General features: G+C 48.9%; 1 protein-coding gene across 5 annotated transcripts in view; it reads right to left on the bottom strand.

The window, feature by feature from the left end:
• Positions 1–10,942: 10,942 nt before the first annotated feature.
• The window catches only part of Dcp1b (decapping mRNA 1B), a 42,751-nt gene continuing 32,704 nt past the window's right edge, over positions 10,943–20,989 (bottom strand). For 2 of the 5 annotated variants that reach the window (XM_041642646.1, XM_041642680.1), the window contains 3 exons: positions 18,543–19,418; positions 16,071–16,319; positions 10,943–13,970 (listed from right to left, as the gene is read on the bottom strand). In XM_041642646.1, the coding sequence (XP_041498580.1) occupies positions 13,890–13,970; positions 16,071–16,319; positions 18,543–19,418 (1,206 nt within the window). In that variant the 3' untranslated portion in view covers positions 10,943–13,889. The remainder of the gene's footprint in view (positions 13,971–16,070; positions 16,320–18,542; positions 19,419–20,989) is intronic. The other 3 variants (XM_041642653.1, XM_041642663.1, XM_041642672.1) reach the window with 3 other exon arrangements.

Genomic DNA, 20,989 nt, shown 5'->3' with positions numbered 1-20,989 from the left:
AACAGCCAAGGGGAAGACCGAGCCCTTGCTGTAAGTGTGCTAACTGCCACCTGGATCCCTGGGCATCCAAGCGTTCTCCCTGTTGGCAGATCCCAAGTTAAAAGGCTCTGCCTCCAGCTGCAGCTAGCAGAGGGGCAGCCTCAGATGATCGAGGCTTTGCTGTTCAGAGGGAGAGGCAGTAAGCAAATGCCCCCCTCTAATCCTTTGTCCTCTTCTCTAATCCCTTCTTGGTGCCAGAAGAGGGGTTAGTGCAGGAGTGGGGGGGGCCTTCAGTAGGATTACCCTGATTCCGGCTCTGAGCAGCTGGGCCAGCACGCCCTTCTGCTCCCAAGAGGCCATCCCGTGTGCACAGAACAGCCTCCGAGCTCGATGGGATGAGGATTCTCCACTCCAGGGGCTGAGCTTGTTCAGAGCTGTGCTGGGCCCAGACCCTGAAGGACCCTCATAACCCTCTGAGTATCCCTAGGAGGGCATGACCAACCTACTCTGCGGAGCTAGGCTCTGCGGGTGCTGAGAAGGACAGAGAGAAGGGGACCCGGACCTCCCAGGCTGTGCACACACACACCTCTGCGAACGATGCTTCTCACTTGAGTTTTGACCTGCTCCAAGGAAAACCTATCAGACAAAGTTTCCCCATCCCCCTCCACCCAGCGGGAAGTCATCCCTCCACTTTCCGTCCCGGATTTTGACTGCCTCTTTTTAGTGGAATCTTCCTTCATCCCTGTCTTCCCCTGCTTAGCACAGCATCCTTAGTTTACATGTCATTTGTGCCGCAAGACTTTCTTCTCAAGATTGTATCACTCCACCATGACTATATATACTTTGCTTATCTATTCAATACTCAGTGACATCTGGTCAACCACCACATTAGACAAAACCCTGTCCCCCCATGCACCCCCAGATTACAGCCGGTTATTCTCTATGGCCTAACCTTGGGGTTCTTCTGCTTACCCCTCCTGGGACTAATTGGCACGGGAACCTCTTGGGGTCTAGTACTTTTATTTTCTATTCATGGACCCATCAGCAGGAATCCGCTGTAGGAGCCTGGACAGAAATCTGACATACAGTTGTCCTTCTGTATGGCTGTCTCTCAGCCCTTGGGAGGCCACCTCCTTTTACTTTCCTGTCAGCTTCAGCAGGTGTCCCTTTGTCCCTGCCATGCCTCTTCCGCTTTCCTTATATCTGGCCTCACCAGGCACCACCGTTAGTCAGCCATGCTTGTTTCATGAAGTCCCTGTACTTCCTGTGGCCCTTGTCTGACAGCTGGTCTCCTTGGCCCAGAGTCAACTCCACATCCTGTATTTAAAAACTCAGGGACTCTTTGGAGATGCAAGGCCTTTGTCTTTGCTCTGCTCAGGGGACCCTGTGGCTGCTATCTGACTCAAAGAGGTTTTTTTTTTTTCCCTTAGGCACATTGGGTGTGCTTCAGGGCCTACACTGTGGAGTCTGTGGTCCCCTCAAGGGATCTACCTGCAATGGTGCCCTCCTCTTCCCATGGCTGGCTCCCTCACTTGGGTGGAGTGTCATTGAGCTGGGTCTTGGCCATTTGCCCTCTGTTGCTAGGACATGGAGCCTTTGGTTTCTGTCCATGGTCCTCTAGTCAGAATTCCCAGAAGCAGGATGCTGTAGTCTGGTGAGGGCCTGTGAAGCCTCTTTCACTGCAGAAAGCCAAAGGGAGGTGGGGCTCACAGATAAAAAGTTACCAAAACAACGCAAGAATCATACACACACACACACACACTACATGCACGCATGAATACACGCACACAGACAATGAAAACACACACATACACTCATGTACACACTAAGGAAAACACACACACACATGCACACAAAGGAATCCATTTTGGATTGGCTAGATAAATCCTCCTGGGCACAGGGTCTGCCCTGGAGTGTTATCAATATGTCCAGCGACCTTCATTGGAGAAAACTGGCTTTCCCCATCTCCATAGGTATCCATAGCAAACAGTTTTTTGGTTAGAGCTAGGGCTTTGTGTCCACTTTCTACTTAGAGGATTTTTTTGGGTGTATTTACAGTGGTTTTACTAGTTGAATGTCCCTAGTCAGGATTTGAAATTGGAAATCTGAGATGATCTGATCAGAGCCAACATTTCCAAGTCCCATCTCACAGGTGAGATCATCCTGATTTATTGTTTTTCAAACAAGGTCTCATGCATTCCAGGATGACTTTGAAGTTATTATGTAGTCAAAGGTGACTGAGAACTTCAAATTCTCTTGATTCTACCTCCAGAGTACAAATGACACACACACACACACACACACACATGCTAGTGTGCATGCACACAATGCAAGGAGCATACACATGTGTGTGTAAACACAAGGTACATGCATTCACACACATCTACACATAATCACATATGCATGTGCATACACATACTTGAGCCCATGTGAATATTCACGAACATTTATATACATACTCACACACATGGACATATGGATAGCCACTGTATTAGTAGCTTTTCTGTTGTTGTCATAAAACATCATGACCAAGGCTACCGAAATGATGAAAATTCAATATCTCTTTATAAGGCTAGAGGCAGATGGTCCCAGAATTGGCTAGTGCAGGTCAAAGATGTTACCAAGGACCCAAGTTCCTCGCACTGTCATCATCTATCACTCTCTGAATTTTGGATTGTTATTGTTCCAGGCATTGTACACATGATAGTATCTTGATTGAGGCGAGTGACTAATTTTTCTGTAGATCTCTGTGTCTGGTAAACAAAATACTCCCAAAACTGCCCAGCAGACTTCTATCTACCTGTCTTTGTGCAGTCAGCATTCTCCACTCTGTCCTGACTGGAGGTAGCCAGGAAATAGGACACCATGTCAAAGTTAGAGACATCACAGGTGCCTCCTGGATGGGGATGGGGCTACCCCCCAAAAAATGTAGCCACACAGGCAATTCCAGAAAATCTAGGGTCTGCTGGAATGGAAGCAGGGTGGGGAAGGACAGGTGCCTGCCACCCACCCTGTCAGGGTGCCCACAGTGTGTACACTAGACCTCTTCTTTAGCTAGTGAGCATCCCTTTCATAGGCCTTAGGGATAGAGCCAGTGGCACTCCAGGGACAGCTTAGACCTGCTAAGTGCAACTTCCAAGGTGTGGGCATCTTGGTTTCTCAGGTATCTTTGGTGCTGGCTAATAGCTGGAAACCAGTCTCTTGGCTTCTTACATGTCTAGAGTCAGGTACACTCAGGAGAAACGCGGCAAAGGGTGAGGTAGGTGGTAGATTGTGGGAGCCTGGGCTTCTGTATTAAGATGTCATCAATCATGGAGATGAAGGTTTTCAAATGCTTATGGGTTGGCTGGGTTGAGCATCCTATTGGCACCTGTACAGTGGATTCATAAAAAGACACTGGTTGATGGAGGCAGGGTCACAAGGGAAACTGTATGTCTGGTGTGAACGGAGCAGGGACATGTGCGTCATAGGACACAGTGGCAAGAAGTGATTGACTAGATACATGCCTGGCATGAGGACAGAAAGAAGCAATGTAGCATTTGGTGGTCAAGGAGAATCAAGTTCATAACACAATAGCATTGACAGAAATGAAAATATAACGAAAGATTTCTCATAATGCAAAAATCACTAATAGAAAAATAACGGCATATTTCATTAAAATTATGAGCATGTATAGTATGTCAAGAAGTACTATTAAGATGATAAGGGTCAAAAACAGATATGAAGGAAACGTTTCTGTCCAAGGCAACAAATGATGCACATGTGAATGCATGAAGAATTACAACCGACATGGAAGAGCAAAGCCCGTGGGGAAATGGGCCCATATGTCCGTCAAGCTTTTCCCACAAGCTAATCTACAGTCATTTCATCTGCAGCAGGCCACAGAGCCAAGCCATGTCCCACTGGAGTGGCTGAAAGGGAGGGCAGTATCTTGCTGTGATGTGGGTGTGTAGCCAGAGGAGTTCATATGTGACCCAAGGAAGAGTCTTGGGGCTGGGGAACATCTACAACTCTATGCTCACAGTTCCACCCTTGGGAAAAAGCAAGCTGAGAGGACCGACACGTGCTCCATGCAAGAAGTGCTCATTGTGTTACTCATAAAAGTCCAAAGCCTGGAAGAACCTAAGGTTTATCAAGGTCCAACAGTTCAAATGTGTGTGCACATTCATGCATCTGAATACTACACAGCAAAGCAAATAAACCTGGTGAAGATATCAGGTAAGAAAGAATAGAGTCTTGTAATCACATTTATATGGACTTCAATAAAAGCATCTCCAACAGCAGGCATCAGGGCAGTAGCAGCTCACGCTGGGAAGGCCCAGTAACTCACACACATGTCTCTAAATCCAGCTTGGGATACTTACACTTCAAGTCTAGAGTGAGCTTTCCACTGAAAACACAATTAGCATAGTCAACGGGCATCAATCCTGGTGTCTTCCCACTGAGTGCCTGAAGGTCGCCTGTCAATGCAGGAAGGGCCCCTGCTTTGTGGAACTCCAGAAGCATGGTTGCTTTAAGTTGGTTTGTGTCCCCTGTTGGAAGCACATGGCTCCCGGTACCCGAGATTAGGTCCTTATTTGGAAACAGGATTATAGTCATTGGTCAAGGTAAGGTCTTGTAATAAGTGGAGCCTAATCCAACACAGCTGATGTCCTTACAGAAAGGGGACAGAGCAGATTTGGACACAGCAAGGAGAACAATGTGTGTAGACGGAAGCAGGGACAATGTGATGCTTTTTCAAGCAAAGTATGCCAGCTGTCAGCTGCCAGCTGCCACAGAGCAGAGTTTTCTCCTTGGCCTCAGAGAGACTCGGCCCTCTGACACTTTGGTCTGGATTTCTGGACTCTAGAGTTTTGGGAAAGTGAGTTTCTATTGTTAAAGGGGCCCAACCAGTGGCATTTTAGGAAGCCCCAGAAAGAGGCCGGCGTTCCAACAGATCCTGAATCGCTCTCCTTGCTCCTAGCCCTCTTCTGGGCACCCATCCCATTTTCCTGGGACTTGTCACTTCTCCACAGCCAGGAGATAGATGACTCTGGCTGAAGTGTATAGGGCACATAGAAAGGATTTTTAGAGGAGGGGAAGGGTCATTCAAGGTGACAAGTAAGGTCACTGCCTCCCTCTGATTAATTGTGCATTCACTAGAAATAGCTGGTAGGTGCCAACCCACCGGGAATAAAGCTAAGGATGCATATAATGAAGGCGAGAGAGGTTTTGTGAAGGATGCTGGAAGCAGCCTGAAGAGGTGTGTGTGTGTGTGTGTGTGTGTGTGTGTGTGTGTGTGCACGCACGCGCATGGGTGAATGCGAATGTGTGCACATGTGTGATAGGGTCCAATTGCGTGTATCATCATTTTTGTCTACTTGTGTTCTGGAGACATTGAGAAATTAAAGAAAATGCCAGAGGAGGGGCCCAGCTGGAGAACTGGCCCCTTAAAAAATCCCCCAATTCCTCCTTCTCCCCTCCTGGGCTTGCTTTCTTAATTAATGCCTGTAGGACGTGTTTAGATGCCACAAGAAAAAGCAGCAGCTTTAAAAATAAACCCAGACTTCTAAGGGTTGACTAATGCCAGAGCCCTTAGCTTGAGGAGAAAGGTGTTGGGTGGCGCGTAAGTGTCCAGTCCAAGGGAGGCTGCTGAGGGCTGAAGGCGTACCAAGGGCCGACTTCTGTATCCCAAAGCTGCCTCTTTGGGCAGTTTACAGCTCCCCTCTGAGCTGGTGTCTGTGAGATTCTTTCTCACACTCACAACCTACCCAGCACCTATGCCCAAGGTTGTGCAGTTGTACTGAGCTGAGCACAAGAGACGTGGCATCTGAGAGAAGTGGGCAGGGGCTGTTCAGCTGCTCCCATGTGCAGATGCGCTGTACTGGCTCAGAACCACCCCCACACAACCTGTTCAGGGAGGACCCACGCTGGGCTTTCCAAGGGAGGCTTAGGAAAGCAAAGCCCTCAGACCCAGCGGATGGCAGAGCTGGGTGGGACTGGGAGCTCACCCACTGAACTCCCAGGAGTCCCTTTCTGAGCCACCCCTGGGCAGCTGTGGAGAAAGAGTGAAGGCCATCGTCCAGCGGGGATGAAGCACATAACCTCTCTAACTTTACATCTTTGGGCCCAAACAGAGAGGGCCTAGATGTGGAGACTGGAAAATATCACATGTGGTCCAAGCCTTCCTTCAGCAGACAAAAGCATCACCCAGTGATTGCACCTCTTGGCTTTCATCACAGGCAGCTTTGCTGGAAGTCAGGTTCCCAGTCTGGGGTGGAAGCATTTGTCTGCGGCTTGGTATCTTCCAGGCAGTTGGTCTAAGGCCGACATTAACTCCATGGTTGAGCAGCACAGTCCCTAGGGCTTGATGTGTGGCTGGGTGTTCATGGTGGTACATACAGGAATCGTTTGTTCTTGTTTTCCGAGGATGGTCCAAGATAATATCTAGTGCTATTGCTAATGGTTGACAGGTGCATCCCAGTTAGCGTGGCTTTTCTCTAGCCAGCTTTTCTAACTTAAATTATCCCATTTCTCTAACTACATTTTGCCTCTGGGCTTTTCACCTTTCTTTATTCAGTATATCCATCATTCTTTCTTACTTTGTGGATGGCTGTGTGGCTCTGTGGCTGGCCCCTGGTACCCTTCTCCGTCTCCCTTTTCTTTTCTCACTCCTGGCTCTAGTCCCTAGTTAACTCCTCTTATTTTTCCCCTGCCAAGCCCACCTATTTCTCTCTCCTGCCTAGTTATTGTCCATTCAGCTCTTTATTAGACCAATCAGGTGTTTTAGATAGGCTCAGTGACACAGCTTCACAGAGTTAAACAAATGCAACATAAAAGAATGCAACACATCTTTGCATCATTAAAGAAATGTTCCACAGCATAAATGAATGTACCATGTCTTAAACATCACAACATTTGGTGATGGGGAATCTTTGCCAACCAATTATCTTTAGGAGGTGGGACCAAGTTAGGGTGTGGCTTTGGCACCCCGCCCAGGTGCCCTCTCTCTGTGTGGTTCCCTCACAGCACAGCTGAGCTTGGACATCTTGTTCCAGCTTCATGAGTTTTTCCCTTATAATAAATAAAAATATAATTGTTTTATCTTTTAGCTAGCCTGGTTATTTCTCGAATCAAGCTAACTTTTATAATTTACCTTATTATCCAAATGGAGAAAATGACTTGAAGTGTGTGTGTGTGTGTGTGTTTAGGTTTCCCTGCAGGCTCAAAGCAATGGAGCTAAGAGACAGAGACACAAACCGAACTCTGAGACAGTTGAGCCCTCCCGTCTCCTGCAAAGGTGATTTACTCGGATCCTTCCTCGCAGATGGATGTCTGATCGCCTCAACTGCTCATGTTCTCTTGGGCTTGTCCCCCTCCTCAGCTGCCAGGGATCCTAGAGAAGATGAGGACCTGAGCATCCTTGTCTGCTAGAATCCACGCATGATCCCACTGTGTGTAGGTCCAGATGGCCTCCTTCAGTCACACCTCCTCTTCTATGTTCTAGCACAGTGGTCCGTACTCTACCTGTTCCCCCCCCCCCCCCACACACACATCAAACAGGGTGGCTGCTGCTCCCTGCCTTAGTGGTTTCTGCCTTCAGCACCAACCTCTGCCCCTTCAGTGAGCTGCTCAAATATCACCTCCTCCTGGAACCCTTTGGCCCCGCCTCCTCTTTGCTTCACATTCTTCACAGTAGGCCCAATAATAATTACCCTGGTGATACTGTTTTATAATCAACCTTCCTCTGTCCTGGATTGCGAGGTGTCTCCAGTGCAGCCCACAGCCTGTGCACAGAAGGCTGGGTGCATATTGATACCACAAGCAAATGGAGCGGCTCCCAACTTAGTGTGTGGCAAGGAGCTTGGGAGACAGCCCATTTCCAGCAGATGGGAAGACGGGTGTGTTCTCTGGATATCTGGGGCTGCACAGGTACACTCTTTCTGAGTGAAGGAAGAGTGGAGGATTGGGAAAGGTACTGAGGAGGATGGAAAGCCAGGAATGGCTGCCTCTCAGCTAAGGTGGTTGTTTGACTTCAATAAAACGGCAGCATCTGACGGGGCATGGCCATGAACGTGAAGAGGAGGCCACAGAATAGAGCCCCTTATGATTTCGGGCTTCATTGTCTATGGATATTGTGTGGGGCTCTTTTCTCTGACTCTGGAAGCACTGGAAGAACATAGTGGGGGAATTAACTTAAGAAACCCATGAGTCTGGAAAAGTGTCATGGGCAGAAAATACAAAGCTGTCACACGAGCTATTTGTAAGAGAAGACTCTGGGTAGCAAGGACGAGGAGCCGGGCCATGCCTCCCCTTTGAGGCCGAGTGGTACACATTCTGCAGAACTGCTGTAAACAGGATCACAGGTACACACTGTAAACATGTGTGGTTCAAGCTAAGTGTCAATTCTAGGCTCATGGAAACCACCCCCCACTCCAAAGACAGAGTTTCTTGCACTCACATGGTGGAGGAGACGAGGCGGAACCGGAATCCAGGTCATTCTCACCCCGTACAACCCTTGGCACAGCATCACTTGGGATAAGTAGCCCTTGACAGCCCAGATCTTAGACCTGCCATCTTGATCTCAAGCCCTGGAATGGTGTAGGTGCCCATGTGCTGTGTCCATCAGACAGATGGTTGGAGGGCAGGGCAGGTCTCTGGAAGGAGCTGGACCTGTTGAGGGGCTGGTAGGTGTGCTCACTTGCTAGGCAGGCCACAGAGAGGAACTGGCCTTGTGTTGATCAGTGTCTGTAGAGCTGGGCTCTCATCGCCCCAGTGTCACCTGACTCTCCCTGTAAGACTACGGGACTCCACCTTGGCTTTTCCATAAGTACTTAGGACTCTACTCTTGGTCCTCACACTTCTGAGGAAAACTGTCGGCATTCTTCTCTTGTCTATTTTGAACACCCTTTACTTCCGTTCTGCCGTGTCCCTCACCAACTTGCCAGACTTTGAATTCCATTCATTTCCATCTCCAGCAGCTCTGGGGACTTAGCCTAAGCTGCACTCAGAGCTGCCTCAACGTACCCCCTGCCCCCCCCCCCCATGCCGTCTGCCTGGCCCTTGGAGACCATTCATTACCAACAGCGATCTGCTGTTCTCCCCCCTGTTGGTGTTTAAGACCACAGTCTTCACACATGGTTTTTATTTGTGTACTTTTCTTGGAGCTCTAAGCTGTTGGAAGACATTACTCAGAACTAAATTTGGTGAAAAATCTGTCTGGATAAGCAAGGTTGGGTTAAACACACCGAGAATCTGTAACCGCCCCTCTCGCTCCCTAATTGTAAGAGGCTCGGAGTGCCAAGCGTTTGCAATCTGCAAGTCGAGTATTCAGCAGCACGCTGGAAAGGCTTCCCGATACATGCAGCCAGCCAACTTCACATGACAAAGCAAGGCTACAACCAGCTGGCTGCCAATGATAAATTAACCTTAGCCGTGACTCAACCCTCCAAAGCTGGGAAGCAAACTGACTCCTCCAAAAACAGGGAAAGAGGCCCTGTTATCTGGAGGGGGAGGGGCTCTTGGCTGCAAGTGTGAGCAGCAGGTTTGTCCCCATAGCCTGGGACCTCACTGTCTGTGTCACCCCAACACTCCAGTCAGACTTGTCCTCTCTGTGCCGATGGCTGAAGGCAGCAAGGCCCAGGGCTGAGGGCTTCGTTTTTTTTTTTATGTACACTTCCCATCCTTGGCACCACACAAAGGGCTCAGGGAAGTAGCCAACCATACAAAACCGGTGGGTTTTCTTTAATACCCATGAGGGAACAGGATAGGCTAAGATGCTCAGGGCGGGGGTTTCTGGAGGAGAGGTGTACTGGTTCCCATTCATACCAATCTTGCTCAAGAGGAAATTGTCCTTGGGCCTCAAAGCAGAATGACACCAACAACTTGTGTCCTTAGGGAGTTCCTTCAGCCTGGGCGGCTTTGTCCTGGGCCTTTCTCGCTCTCTTTTTAAATGCTAAGTTTTCTATACTTTATGCGCTATTATTTTATCTTTTTATGAATTAAATGTTTTTAAACAATCTCACACATGTGCATTGCACGCTCACCACTCTTACTGCAACTTTCTATCGTTCCTGCCAACCCTATTCCCAGTAAATCTGTGTTTCGGTCTATTCATTTTGTGACTCCCTGACATCCCAGGGCCGCCTATGTGCCCATGGATTTGGAAGTACCTGTTGGGCTCAGCAATGGGTACACATCTAAAGATGATTAAAGTGGTTCCCCTCTCCCAGAGTCTATTAATCACAGCTGGTATTTCAGAGATAAAGGGTGGGGCCCCGTGAGTGCCTCCCCTTCCTTGACCTGCTGATAGGGACCTCTTGGGGTGGGCCAGTGTAGGTACCTACAGCTGTGATGGAATGGCTGCAATAGCCATCAAGTCCACACAGTGGCATTTCCTAGCCTTTCACGCTGGTCTCTGGCTCTTCGACATCTTCCCAGAGCCTTATGGGTGGTGGGAGGTCTTGTTTGGAGCTACAGGTCTAGCTCTGGACCGGGCTGGAAAGAGCTGGTTGCAAGTGGCCAAGAACAGCAGGACTAGCTATCATGCCAGAGAGTTCTTGAAGATGCAAACACAGGTTCTCTCCCTGCAGTGGCCACCTTGCCTGGTCTAAGTAGCGAGGTAGAACGGTATGTCTTTAGGATGTAGCGAGGTAGAACGGTATGTCTTTAGGATGTAGCGAGGTAGAACGGTATGTCTTTAGGATGTTTGGGGCCTACACAACTATTCACAGTACTGCTTTCCCTGACTTAGCAAGTAAAATGCTGCCTGCCCAAGTGTTGATTTGAAATGTTCCCCGAAGACCTATGTGTTAAAGGCTTTGGTCCCCAATATGTGATATTCCTGGGTGGCAATGGACAGGGCAAAAGGAAACAAGGCTTTGGAGGCAGGCCCTTGGAGGGGATACTTCTGGGACCCTGTTTTAATTAATGTTACTATGACTATGAAGAAACACCATGACCAAAAGCAAGCTGGGGAGGAAAGAGTTTATTTGGTGTACATTTCTACATCATAGCTCATCACTGAAGAAAGTCAAGACAGGAACTTAAGCAGGGCCAGAATCTGGGGGCAGGAGCCGATGCAGAGGCCACGGGGGGGGGGGGGGGTCGGTGCTGCTTACTGCCTTGTTCCACATGGCTCATTCAGCCTGCTTCCTTCCGGAATCCAGAACCACTAGCTCAGGGATGGCACCACCCACAATGGGCTAGGCCCTCCCCCAGGTTTACAGGCTTGCCTACAGCCCTATCTTAGGGAGCCCTTTTCTGAACTGGGGTTTCCTCTTCTGTGATGACTCCAGCTTGTGTGAAGATGACACAGATCTGGTCAGCACAGACCTCCTCTTCCTCTTTGCTTCCCGGCTGCCACAAGGTAAAAGCTTTGTTCCACCCTGGCTTTCTACCTCTCATCAAGAGATCTCACATCAACAGAGCCAGCCGGCCACACACTGAAACCTGTGGAACCGTGTCCCAAAGGAAAGTATTTATCCTTCAAGTGGATTCATCTCAGGCTTGCGGTAACAATGACAGGAACTTAACTTAAGCCAGGGGCGCACACAGGAATACAGTGACATCAGCGCCACAGTTCACGAGTTCCTTCATAAAGAAGGGACAAGACTGCTTCCATCGCATCAGTAAAGTAGGGGGACACAGCAAGGTGGCCCTCAGGTAATGCTGTCAGGGCGATGATAGGAGCCCCCGCCCTGTCACGTAGCCCTGGACCATGACAGTTTAGTCTTTTGGACTCCGTGAGGTCTCTAATTCATGAATAAGGGGTCTCATAAAGGGACTTGTCCAGGAGCTGAAGGCAGGGCCAAGAGACTCCACTCATGATCCACCTTCCACTCCCGGCCACCTGACTTCCCTGGCTCTGCAAGGTGACACCCACCGCACCGGATGAAGCTGCCTTAGCCACAGTATGCCAGGTTCTACCTGAAATCCAAGGAGGTCAAAACAGCTGCTGGGGCAGAGACCATGAAGTGGAAGCTGAATTTGGGTTCAGGAGGTAGCACAGGAAGAGGAAATTTACACGGGAAGTGCAGTCCTGGGTGCCTAGAAAACCATTCTGATCTGTTTCTTCCTGTGTCCAAGGGGCTCCGTAGAAGGCAACTCTGGCCTGCTGAGGTAAGGAGGGAAGCACCCATCCTGACTGTTCTGCAGGTGGCCATCTTTGGTCTAAAGGAATTGGCTTGCTGCTTTTAAGATGACTTAGAACAATGGACGATGGAAAACGCACCATTTTGTCAAAACAGACACCTGTAGCATTGGTCTAAAAAGGCTGCATGCCCTCTGACCTCCCATCCTGGCTTGCTCTGCCAAGGGCAGCTGCTGCTGCTGCTACAGTTTTACTCATTCATGTGAAGAAAACGAAACAATTTCATAAAATAAAGCTACTCATTGACACAAATACATCAGAAATGTTAGGAATGAAATTCATCTTTCTCTGGCTGCAGAAGCATCTTTAAACATGCAATTATAGAATGTTAAAACGTTCTCCATGATTTTATTTTGCTTACATTTATCACCAAGCCACATTTTTTTTTCTGTTTGTTTTCTTTAAGTGCTAGGGATTGAGCCCAGAACCTTATGTAGGCAAGTACTCTCCATAGGGCCATATTCCCAGCCTAATATTGCTCCAATTTTAGTAGACATGTTACCAAAATGATGCTGTTTTTACTGACTTGGGACCACAGAAGCACAGACGTCTCTCTGGCTTCCTTCTCCTTATGAGACTGGCGAGTGTTTGCGAGATTTCTATGGGCTCCCAGCAGTGTGGGATGACATACGGGAGGCATCCCTTCCAGAGGCTGATGCAGCAGATGCGGGACAAAGACGGAGGGCAGCTCCTCCTCAGTCCGCCATTCTTCCTTAGGGGAAAGCCTGCCCACCCTCCTACAGGACAGGTCATGTCCCCTGTGCTAGGACGGATGAACAAAGCCCAAAGGCTTCTGGTCCTGGTCTGGGCATCAGAAGTTGGAAGGAAACCTGCACCCCCATCCCGGCCTCCATTTTAAACTCTCCATAGAAAGACTAAGGTTCTTCTAGGAAGCACTAACCCAAAGATCTTTTTACAATCCAGGAATATCTAAGGCGGTAAAGACATGAAGCTTTATTCATTGTGCATATTCAGCAGGGATCAATTTCCACACTTGCCCGCCCTTCAGGGACTGCCAGGCTCTTCTGCTTCTTATCTCTGCACAGGACACAGCAGAGGACTCCACAGAGCTCGGAGAATCGTTGACCTTCTGCCCACAAATAGTCACTACCTATTCTCATGCGACCTCCCTTCAGCACTAAATGTGAGTTGAGTGTCTATTTAAAAGCAAGAGCTGCTTGGGCCTCAAGGAGTATCCTGAATTGAGAAACGTGACCATTGCTTCATGTCCTGGGCCACTGGTGACAGCTCCTAGATAGACACTGGCCAGAAACGCCCTCAGAAAGATTCTTTCTCCAAAGGCTCAGACGAAACACACCAAATGGAGCTTTACAAATGAAAGGTTGACTTCTAAAAGCTCATGAAACCCTTAGTAGATGACTTGTGGGGTAATATTGCCCCCTGGTGGTTATAGAGCACCATGGCGCACAGAGCCCAACACCAGGAAATTGCTCTTTAGCTTGAGCTATTAATAAACGGCTCTGAGAACATCCTCTCCTATGAAGAGCCCAAATTCTTTTTAAAATGGCCTTATAAATGTAGGAAAAATGTAATCTTATATGAACTGAGCTCGAATCATCTACCCACTCAATTTGTATACAGGAAGATGGAATTCTTCAAATACAAGGAACAAAAACCCCCCAAGATATTTGACAGTACAAAAACATTTTACTTTGTATTACTATACTTTGTTAAAAAGGCAGAAACATGTTTGGTCCCACCAGTCCACAGGAAGGACCTAGAGAGTCCACGCTCACGGTCTTTGCTCTCCTGTAGTTGGTTATGTGGCTTTCCTCATGGCCGCTTGTGTCACACTGAAGAGATAGGTGTCATAGATTATGCTTAAGAAGCTGTCATCGTTCTGAAAAACAAAGCCAACAGGCCCAGGGGACTGTCACTTGAGCAACAGAAGCCAAGGCTTCCTGCCTGGAGCTGAACTGGCCTCGGGTTCAGTGCCTTCCTTACCTCTGTTGTCCGTGCTGACAGCCAGCAGGGTTGGCCTATACGTGTGGATGGAAAGGGGCTGGAAGCAAGGTTGGGACAGAGCTGCTGAATTCTACTGTCCGCATGCGAAGTCCATGTGCTCATAGCACCTGACACAGATAGCAAACCCGCCATGCGGAAGCCAGCTGTGCTGTGTGCAGATGGGCCAAGAGGGATGAGTCATAATACCTTGGCAACAGCTTAGGAGGTGGCTGGTCCTTCCTAAAATTCCTCCGGGGTGCCCCCATGTCTGTGCAGTTTTGAGCATTCATGGTAATTTTACCCACAGCATGGCTCATTGGTACCTTCCCAAAGGCAGTATGGCTGTTCCCATGACTTGTGGCAAGTCTCTGGCTTTGGTAAACGCACAGCAGCAGATAGTCTCTGAGCTCGCTGTCTCACTGAGGTGGGGAGAGAACCCTGGATCTAAGCAATGGTTCTCTTGGTTAACTCTAGAGGCGCCCCCGCCCACTCAAGTCCGTGAAAGCTTCTGCAGCCCTACACTCCCCTTCCCGGTCTCCTCCCTCCCCAGACACACTCACACCATGAAGAAGGAGATGTTATTTCTGCTTTTCCTACAAAGACGCCCAAGTGACTTTTTAGCAATATCAGAAAGACAGTATCCACAATAAGGAGAAGTGTGACGTGTCTAAGTCACAACACATGGCTTTGGGGTAACGTGACCAGGCAGGGATGAGCCAGAAAAAGCAAGAATCTTTCAAATCTAAATACACATTTAGGTTTTCCCTTACTGTTCCAGTAAATAAAGCGCAGATATTTGCTCTATAATTCTCATGAACTTATTGTGAGCAGGTGGGCCATACTGCTATCGTGGCGTGTGTTTAGGATGAGTAACACACTTAGGTTAGGAGGGCTCACACTAGGCTGCCATTCTGCTCCCAGACTCGGATGCTTCCTTCTAGCACTGTCCTTTGGGTTCCCTCTAAAACACTATTTTAAAAATGTTTTCACTAATGGGGATTAGACATCAACAGAAGCAGACACCACAGCGGCTGGCCTGCCCTCAGGCAGCTGCTCGGCCATGAACACTGCACTTTCAAGACTGCCCACGCGAAGAAGATTCCGAAACACATTAGCTGAGGTGTCTGCTTCTGTGAGGCTCAGACATGATCCTTTCCAAGGCCTATCGTTCACTCGCAAGCGTGCTCCGTTACATGCTGGTCTACTCTCGGAACATTAATTTTCATGGTCCACACAACAGTTGACGTGAACACTGCAAGCGGGCTCAGGGTAACACCAGACCAACATAAGCCTCGGTTTCCTTGTCTGTAGAATCAAATATGAGGGTCTAAATTTTTTTATACTTACTTATTCTGTGTGTGTATGTGTACATATGTGTGGTGGGCTATGTGTGGAGGCATGTGGTCATGTGGTCAAAAGACAACATTCTCTCTTCTTCCATTAGGGGAGTCATCAGGCTTGGTGGCAAGTACCTTTACCTGATCTCATTGGCCCATATTAATAGGGTTTCCTATAGGCACTGAGTGAATTATTAAGCTTAAAATAGTGCATGGTCCACAGTTGGGTATGAGTTCCTATCACTGTATTAGCAGAGACACGCAAGGCGGGGCTGATAAGGTGTTCTATCATTCCATCCTCTGGTGAGCAGTGGGTTTCAAAACCATAGCTGCGCTATGTTCACAGCAGTCGTAGATGGTGCAGCTTAGACCTGCAGCTTGCCCCCAACACTGAGCTCCCAGAGTACCCTGGCAGGCCAGGCATCCATCACAAGCTCCCTTCTTTTCTGCAGCTGGTAGCTAGGAGGCCTGACTTGTTCCTGCAAGTCACAAATCTCTTGAAGTCTTGACACATATCATACCCCAAGTAGTATTCTAAATATCATCAGTTAACTGTTTAGAAGGTGTTGGTGTGTGAGGGGGTTACTTTTATGACGTCCAAAGAAGGCATCAGCCAACTTAGTCTGTCATGGGGCCCACTGTTAGGTCAACAGCCTTACCTGGATGAGGTTCAGCAGTGCCTCCTGGAGCTGCAGCCTGGTGAGGGGCCTGCTGGCCACAGTGGAGGATTCCCAGTTCTGTAGGGGCAGAAGGAGGCTGGAGGAGGCAGCAGGAAGTTCTTGGCCTCCTAGGGGCATGAGCCCGGATTCAGTCTCCCTCAGTGGGGCACAGGTGGACTGTGTGAAAACCACAGGGGGCATCAGCAGAGAAGTCACTGGAGCAGGGACACACTGAGCTGAGGTGATCTGCTTACAGCAAAGACATGCACACAAGACAGGGTTAGGAAACAACCCACAAAGCGGAGCTCCAATGATAAAAGACCCTGTTCACAATGGCGGCAGAGGAGTGCTTGGTTAGAACCATCCCGCATCCCGTGGGTGGGAACGGCGGACAGATCTGTTCCTGTTCCATCCTCAGTGGCTACTAGACAACCCTGGAACCCCCTGTGATGCCATGACCTCTGTGTATGAAGCTAGACACCTGGTGAGAGTTTCATTTTCAGGTAACATGCATTTAGGATTGCCAGCTTTGCTCGGCACCTGCTGTCCACTGCCTTGCCCTCCGAGGTCCCCTCACCTGTGGGAGTGGCAGCATGTGCTTGTCAGATGCACACACAGCTCCCAACCCTAGCTCTTCAAGGAGACACCTCCCCTGGGACTAGGAGGAGCTGTGACTTGTGGGTTTGCCCCCTCTGGTCCTTCTCTGCATATCTACAGAGAGCATGCCTTCTGCTTCTCCTGGCTGGCATGGGGATGAAGACAAGGAAAGGGTGAAGATGAGGGGCTAGATCATGGGATGAAGAGCAAGGCACGGGCACATGGAGCCTGGAGCACCATGACCCATCTGTCTGCTGAATCTATCTAATTCCCTTGGCTGGCAGGTCTAAAACTAAGTTTTCTAATGGCTTTCCCAATTATGCAAGTGACATTCTGAACTGGGTCTGACTGACTCCTACAGCTACCATGTGTCTCTAACTCAGGTGACAGAAAGTACCTTATTTCTCAGCCTCCAAGCACTCCAACACTCATGAGAAGGAAGCAGAGAGGCAGCAATTTAGACGTGGCTATAATTTTATCATCACTCCCTTGGCATCTTTGGGGGCAGAAAACGGCCCAGAGGAAGACAGGCTCTTGTTTCTTTTAGCGTTCCCTATTTGCTATCCCAAGGAGAGGTGTTAAGAGCTGATGCTCCCAGAGGGAGGAGGGGCACAGCGTGGGCTGGCAGAATGCACACACTCCTTATTTGGTTCCTGACATTTGTGAGAACTAAAAACAAAGAATTGTATATGCAGAAATTTAAGTCTGATTATTAGCCCCAGTTTTCTTATTTTAAATCACCGAAGAGAAATGAAAGCAGCCATTTAAAAGGGGCCAACACCCTGTGGTGCACTGAGAGCGAGGACAAAGCCTCAGTGTGCAACAGAAAGTACCTGTGTCTGGGATTTCATAAAGATGAATGCCTTGACCTGGTTCACACACCCAAACATACACGGTTTGTGCCATGGGTCTGTTTAAAAAACTGTGAACAATTTTTGAGGAGCTACTATGTGATAAAACATATCAAAAAGACCAACAGTGTGACATATATACATTATGTATATATACATATAATATGTATACATGTCACACTGTTGGTCTTTTATATATGTATGTATGTATAGATATATACTTACATAAACATACACATACACATATATAATAAGTAGGGATAACTTTCTAATCTTTAAAGTCAGCACACGTTTTCAAGGACTCTGTGCCAACCCAAAGGAAACAGAGCTGGTCAGACCCTCAGATGCCACTGTAGGCAGAAGATCAATAGACCCTGGCTTCTGGTTCCTGACTGTCCCAGGTGCTGACGGGTACAGACCACTATCCTCCCAGAAAGACACACTATTTCTAGAAATGACACTGTGTTCCCTTCTCTGGCAGTTTGTGGGTGGTACACTTGTTTCTGCCTGGTCTTCACAATACTGATCACCTAGAAGGTGATAAAAACAGAAACACCTTTACTGCTATGTTGTTTACTTCAGGAACCTGCAAGGTCGTGGCTGCTGGATGCAGAGTCCGCTTTCTCTACTGCTGTGTAGTAAAGTGGCAACTAACATGTATGTAGAAGCACTGAGAATCATGCATCGAGTCAAAGAGCAAGCAATGATCAACTATAGGATGAAAACAAAATCAGTCAGGTGTTTCCATCCCAAAATGTTTGCACCAACTGCCATGGGTCGTCATAGTCACATCTGGGCTGGTCTTCAGGGCTCATGACATGGTAAAGACTGAACTTTACAACCACCTCTAAATGGCAGAGGACACCAGACTGTAAGAGGAGAGAAGCTTCTCTTTCCAGGCAAGGTGAAAGACAAAGAGACACACCAAGGAAGCTGTGGGTAGCTGTTCTCAATGGAAACGCTCCCCATAGCAGAGCAAAGCCCAATGCATTACTATGGCAGCGGTCTTCCAGAACATACTTACCTGCAGAGGAGGAGCCTGTTTCTCCATGCTGGATGTCTTGCTGGCCCAGGCTTCCAAGGGCTTTTCTGTCCCCGAGCCCTGGGCTGACACGGGGAACCTGGCTGCTAAGGCTGGCCGGGGGACCGCCTGGAGCTGCTGCTCCTGATGTACGGCCTGGAGCTTTTTCAGCAGCTCCTGAGCGGGGAGCACACTGGGGCTGCTCTCCTGGCTGCCAGAGAAGGGCAGCGCGTGTGCTCGGAGTGCACACTGCTCCTTCCTGAGAGCTTCATGTCCTGGTGTGGGAGGAGGAAGGGGACCGCCGAAGTACACCAGATGTGACTGGGCTGCATTTTGGCCCGGAGTCACCTGAGTGGCTGCAGACAGCCTGGCAGGTGCACAGGGCTTACACTTGTGCGCTGCCCCAGAGGCACCTTGAAGCTGCTCTAGTAGCTTGTGGTTTCTGCAAGTGCTCTGGGCACAGCGGGCAGTGCTCTGGGCACAGCAGGCAGTCCTACCGTTCCAGGGGGACCCCAGCTGGACAGGACAGGGAGGAACTCCCCCCACACAACTGGGGCTGCCACTTTCACAGGGCCACTGTTCAGGGTGCTGTGACAGCAGGTGCAGCCCTGTGTTCCCGACCATGAGTTTCTGAATGGCTGGGCATAGCTGCTTCTCCACTGGGAGTGAGAGCTTTCTGGGCTCTTCATAGGGCAGGGAGCATGCGACTCCTTGATGAACTAGAAGCTGTTCTTGCTGCTGATGCTGGTGGTGGTGGAGGTGGTGGTGATGGTGGTGAACGAAGGTCTGGGAAGATTTCAGAGTTTCGTGACAGGGAGCTTTGTCTTGTTTCCCAAACAGAGCTGTCAAAGATAAGTGTTGGGGCTCAGGGTCCGAGGTCTGAGGGGAAGAAAAAGATATCCAAAAATAGGCTCACATACTTTGGTTATGGGAGCGAGAGACTGTGAAGCATAACTCAGCTAACTGATGGTTTCTTCTGTTTACAAAGGATCAATGACAGAGGTGCAATTTATTAACTCGAAAAGCCTGAGACCTCTGAAATGTTTAATATCTGCACAGCACTCTCCCCTCCCGGCCCCCAAGGCTGCCGTTACACCAGTTTCTGCTCACTTGATAAGACATGCATGTGATCCTTGAGGGGTCTGCAGCTCACAGATTAGGGGACAAATGACACTGTATAGCCCAAGACTGCACACGCTACATGTGCAATCTCTACAGTCATCTCTACAGCCAGGGTCCATCTAGGCTCGCTAAGAACAAAAGGTACTAGAGACAAGCAGATGGTAAGAGCTCTGGGCTCCTGGTCGCTTTCCACAGAACCGTAGAGAGCTAAGGCTAGAAAGAAAGGAGGATTTTAATCTAACGCACAGGACCAGATGTGTACAACGGCTGGCCACTCCTCCACTCCTGCCCTCCTGCCCCGGAGCTGGTCCTCCTTCCACACTTCTGCCTAAAAACAGAAGCTCCGCTCTAAAGTCAAAGTACAAGCTTGGTTTAACTACTAAAATGAAATAAATTCTCATGGAAAGTAACGGAAAGCTAAAATAAGTTAGGAAATACTTCTTTTTTGAAAAATTCAAAGCAAGATTTAGTCAAGCCATTTTATGTCTTTGGCTCATGCTCATTTTCAGAAATGATTTAAACCAATTCCTTGCAAACCACCTCTTTACGCAGGAGTAACGATGGAAGAACAGACACCTTTTCTTCACAGGCAACAATGGGCCCTGCTCATCAGCAGATTTTGTCTCAGCTATCCTGTTCTGAATAGCACAGAACTCACATACCGCCTCAGGCCTGGGGGGCTTTGACTACTCCCTGGCCCAAGCTAATCCAGAGCAGACACGCCACGCTGCACACCCATGCTGGCATCGCTGGTACAGCGCAGTGCTCAGGCAGGCTACATGTGACAGCGCTGCCATGGTGGCTGCTCCTCCAGTGCCCGAGAAGCCACCTAGCCCAGAATACGGACCCAGAGGTTTATGCGTCTGTCTCTTCAGAAACGTGTTTTAATAATATATGACCTAAGGAGTCTCACTCAGCTCCCGAGCCACAAGCCCAGCATGTGGTAAATTCAACAGTCCCTGAGGAAGAGCACCCGTGCCCCACACACAGTTCAGACGCACAATGCAACAAGACTCTGCCCTTGTCCACTGACCTTGGGTGTCCTTCAGCAACGCCAGGCATTCCCCTGCAGTATGTGGGAAAAGCTCTCTGAGACTCCCAGAGGGGCCCCAGATAAGCACAGGGTTTCCCTGGTTTCTGTAGTTACTCCAGGTTGTATACCCAGATTGGGAGATCTGGGGCTGGGAGCCTCAGATGAGAGAACATGTCACGTCTGTCATTCTGGGTCTGGGTTACTCACTCAATATTAGCTTTTCCAGTTTTAAACATTTTACCAAAATTTTTCATGATTTCAGATTTTTACAGCTGAACAGTATTCCATCATGTAC

This window comes from Microtus oregoni, unplaced genomic scaffold (genome assembly GCF_018167655.1).
Source record: "Microtus oregoni isolate MIOR12 unplaced genomic scaffold, Mior012 000002F_ref0000024, whole genome shotgun sequence".
Classification (NCBI taxonomy): domain Eukaryota; kingdom Metazoa; phylum Chordata; class Mammalia; order Rodentia; family Cricetidae; genus Microtus; species Microtus oregoni.
This window is presented reverse-complemented; position numbering and strand designations above follow the sequence as displayed.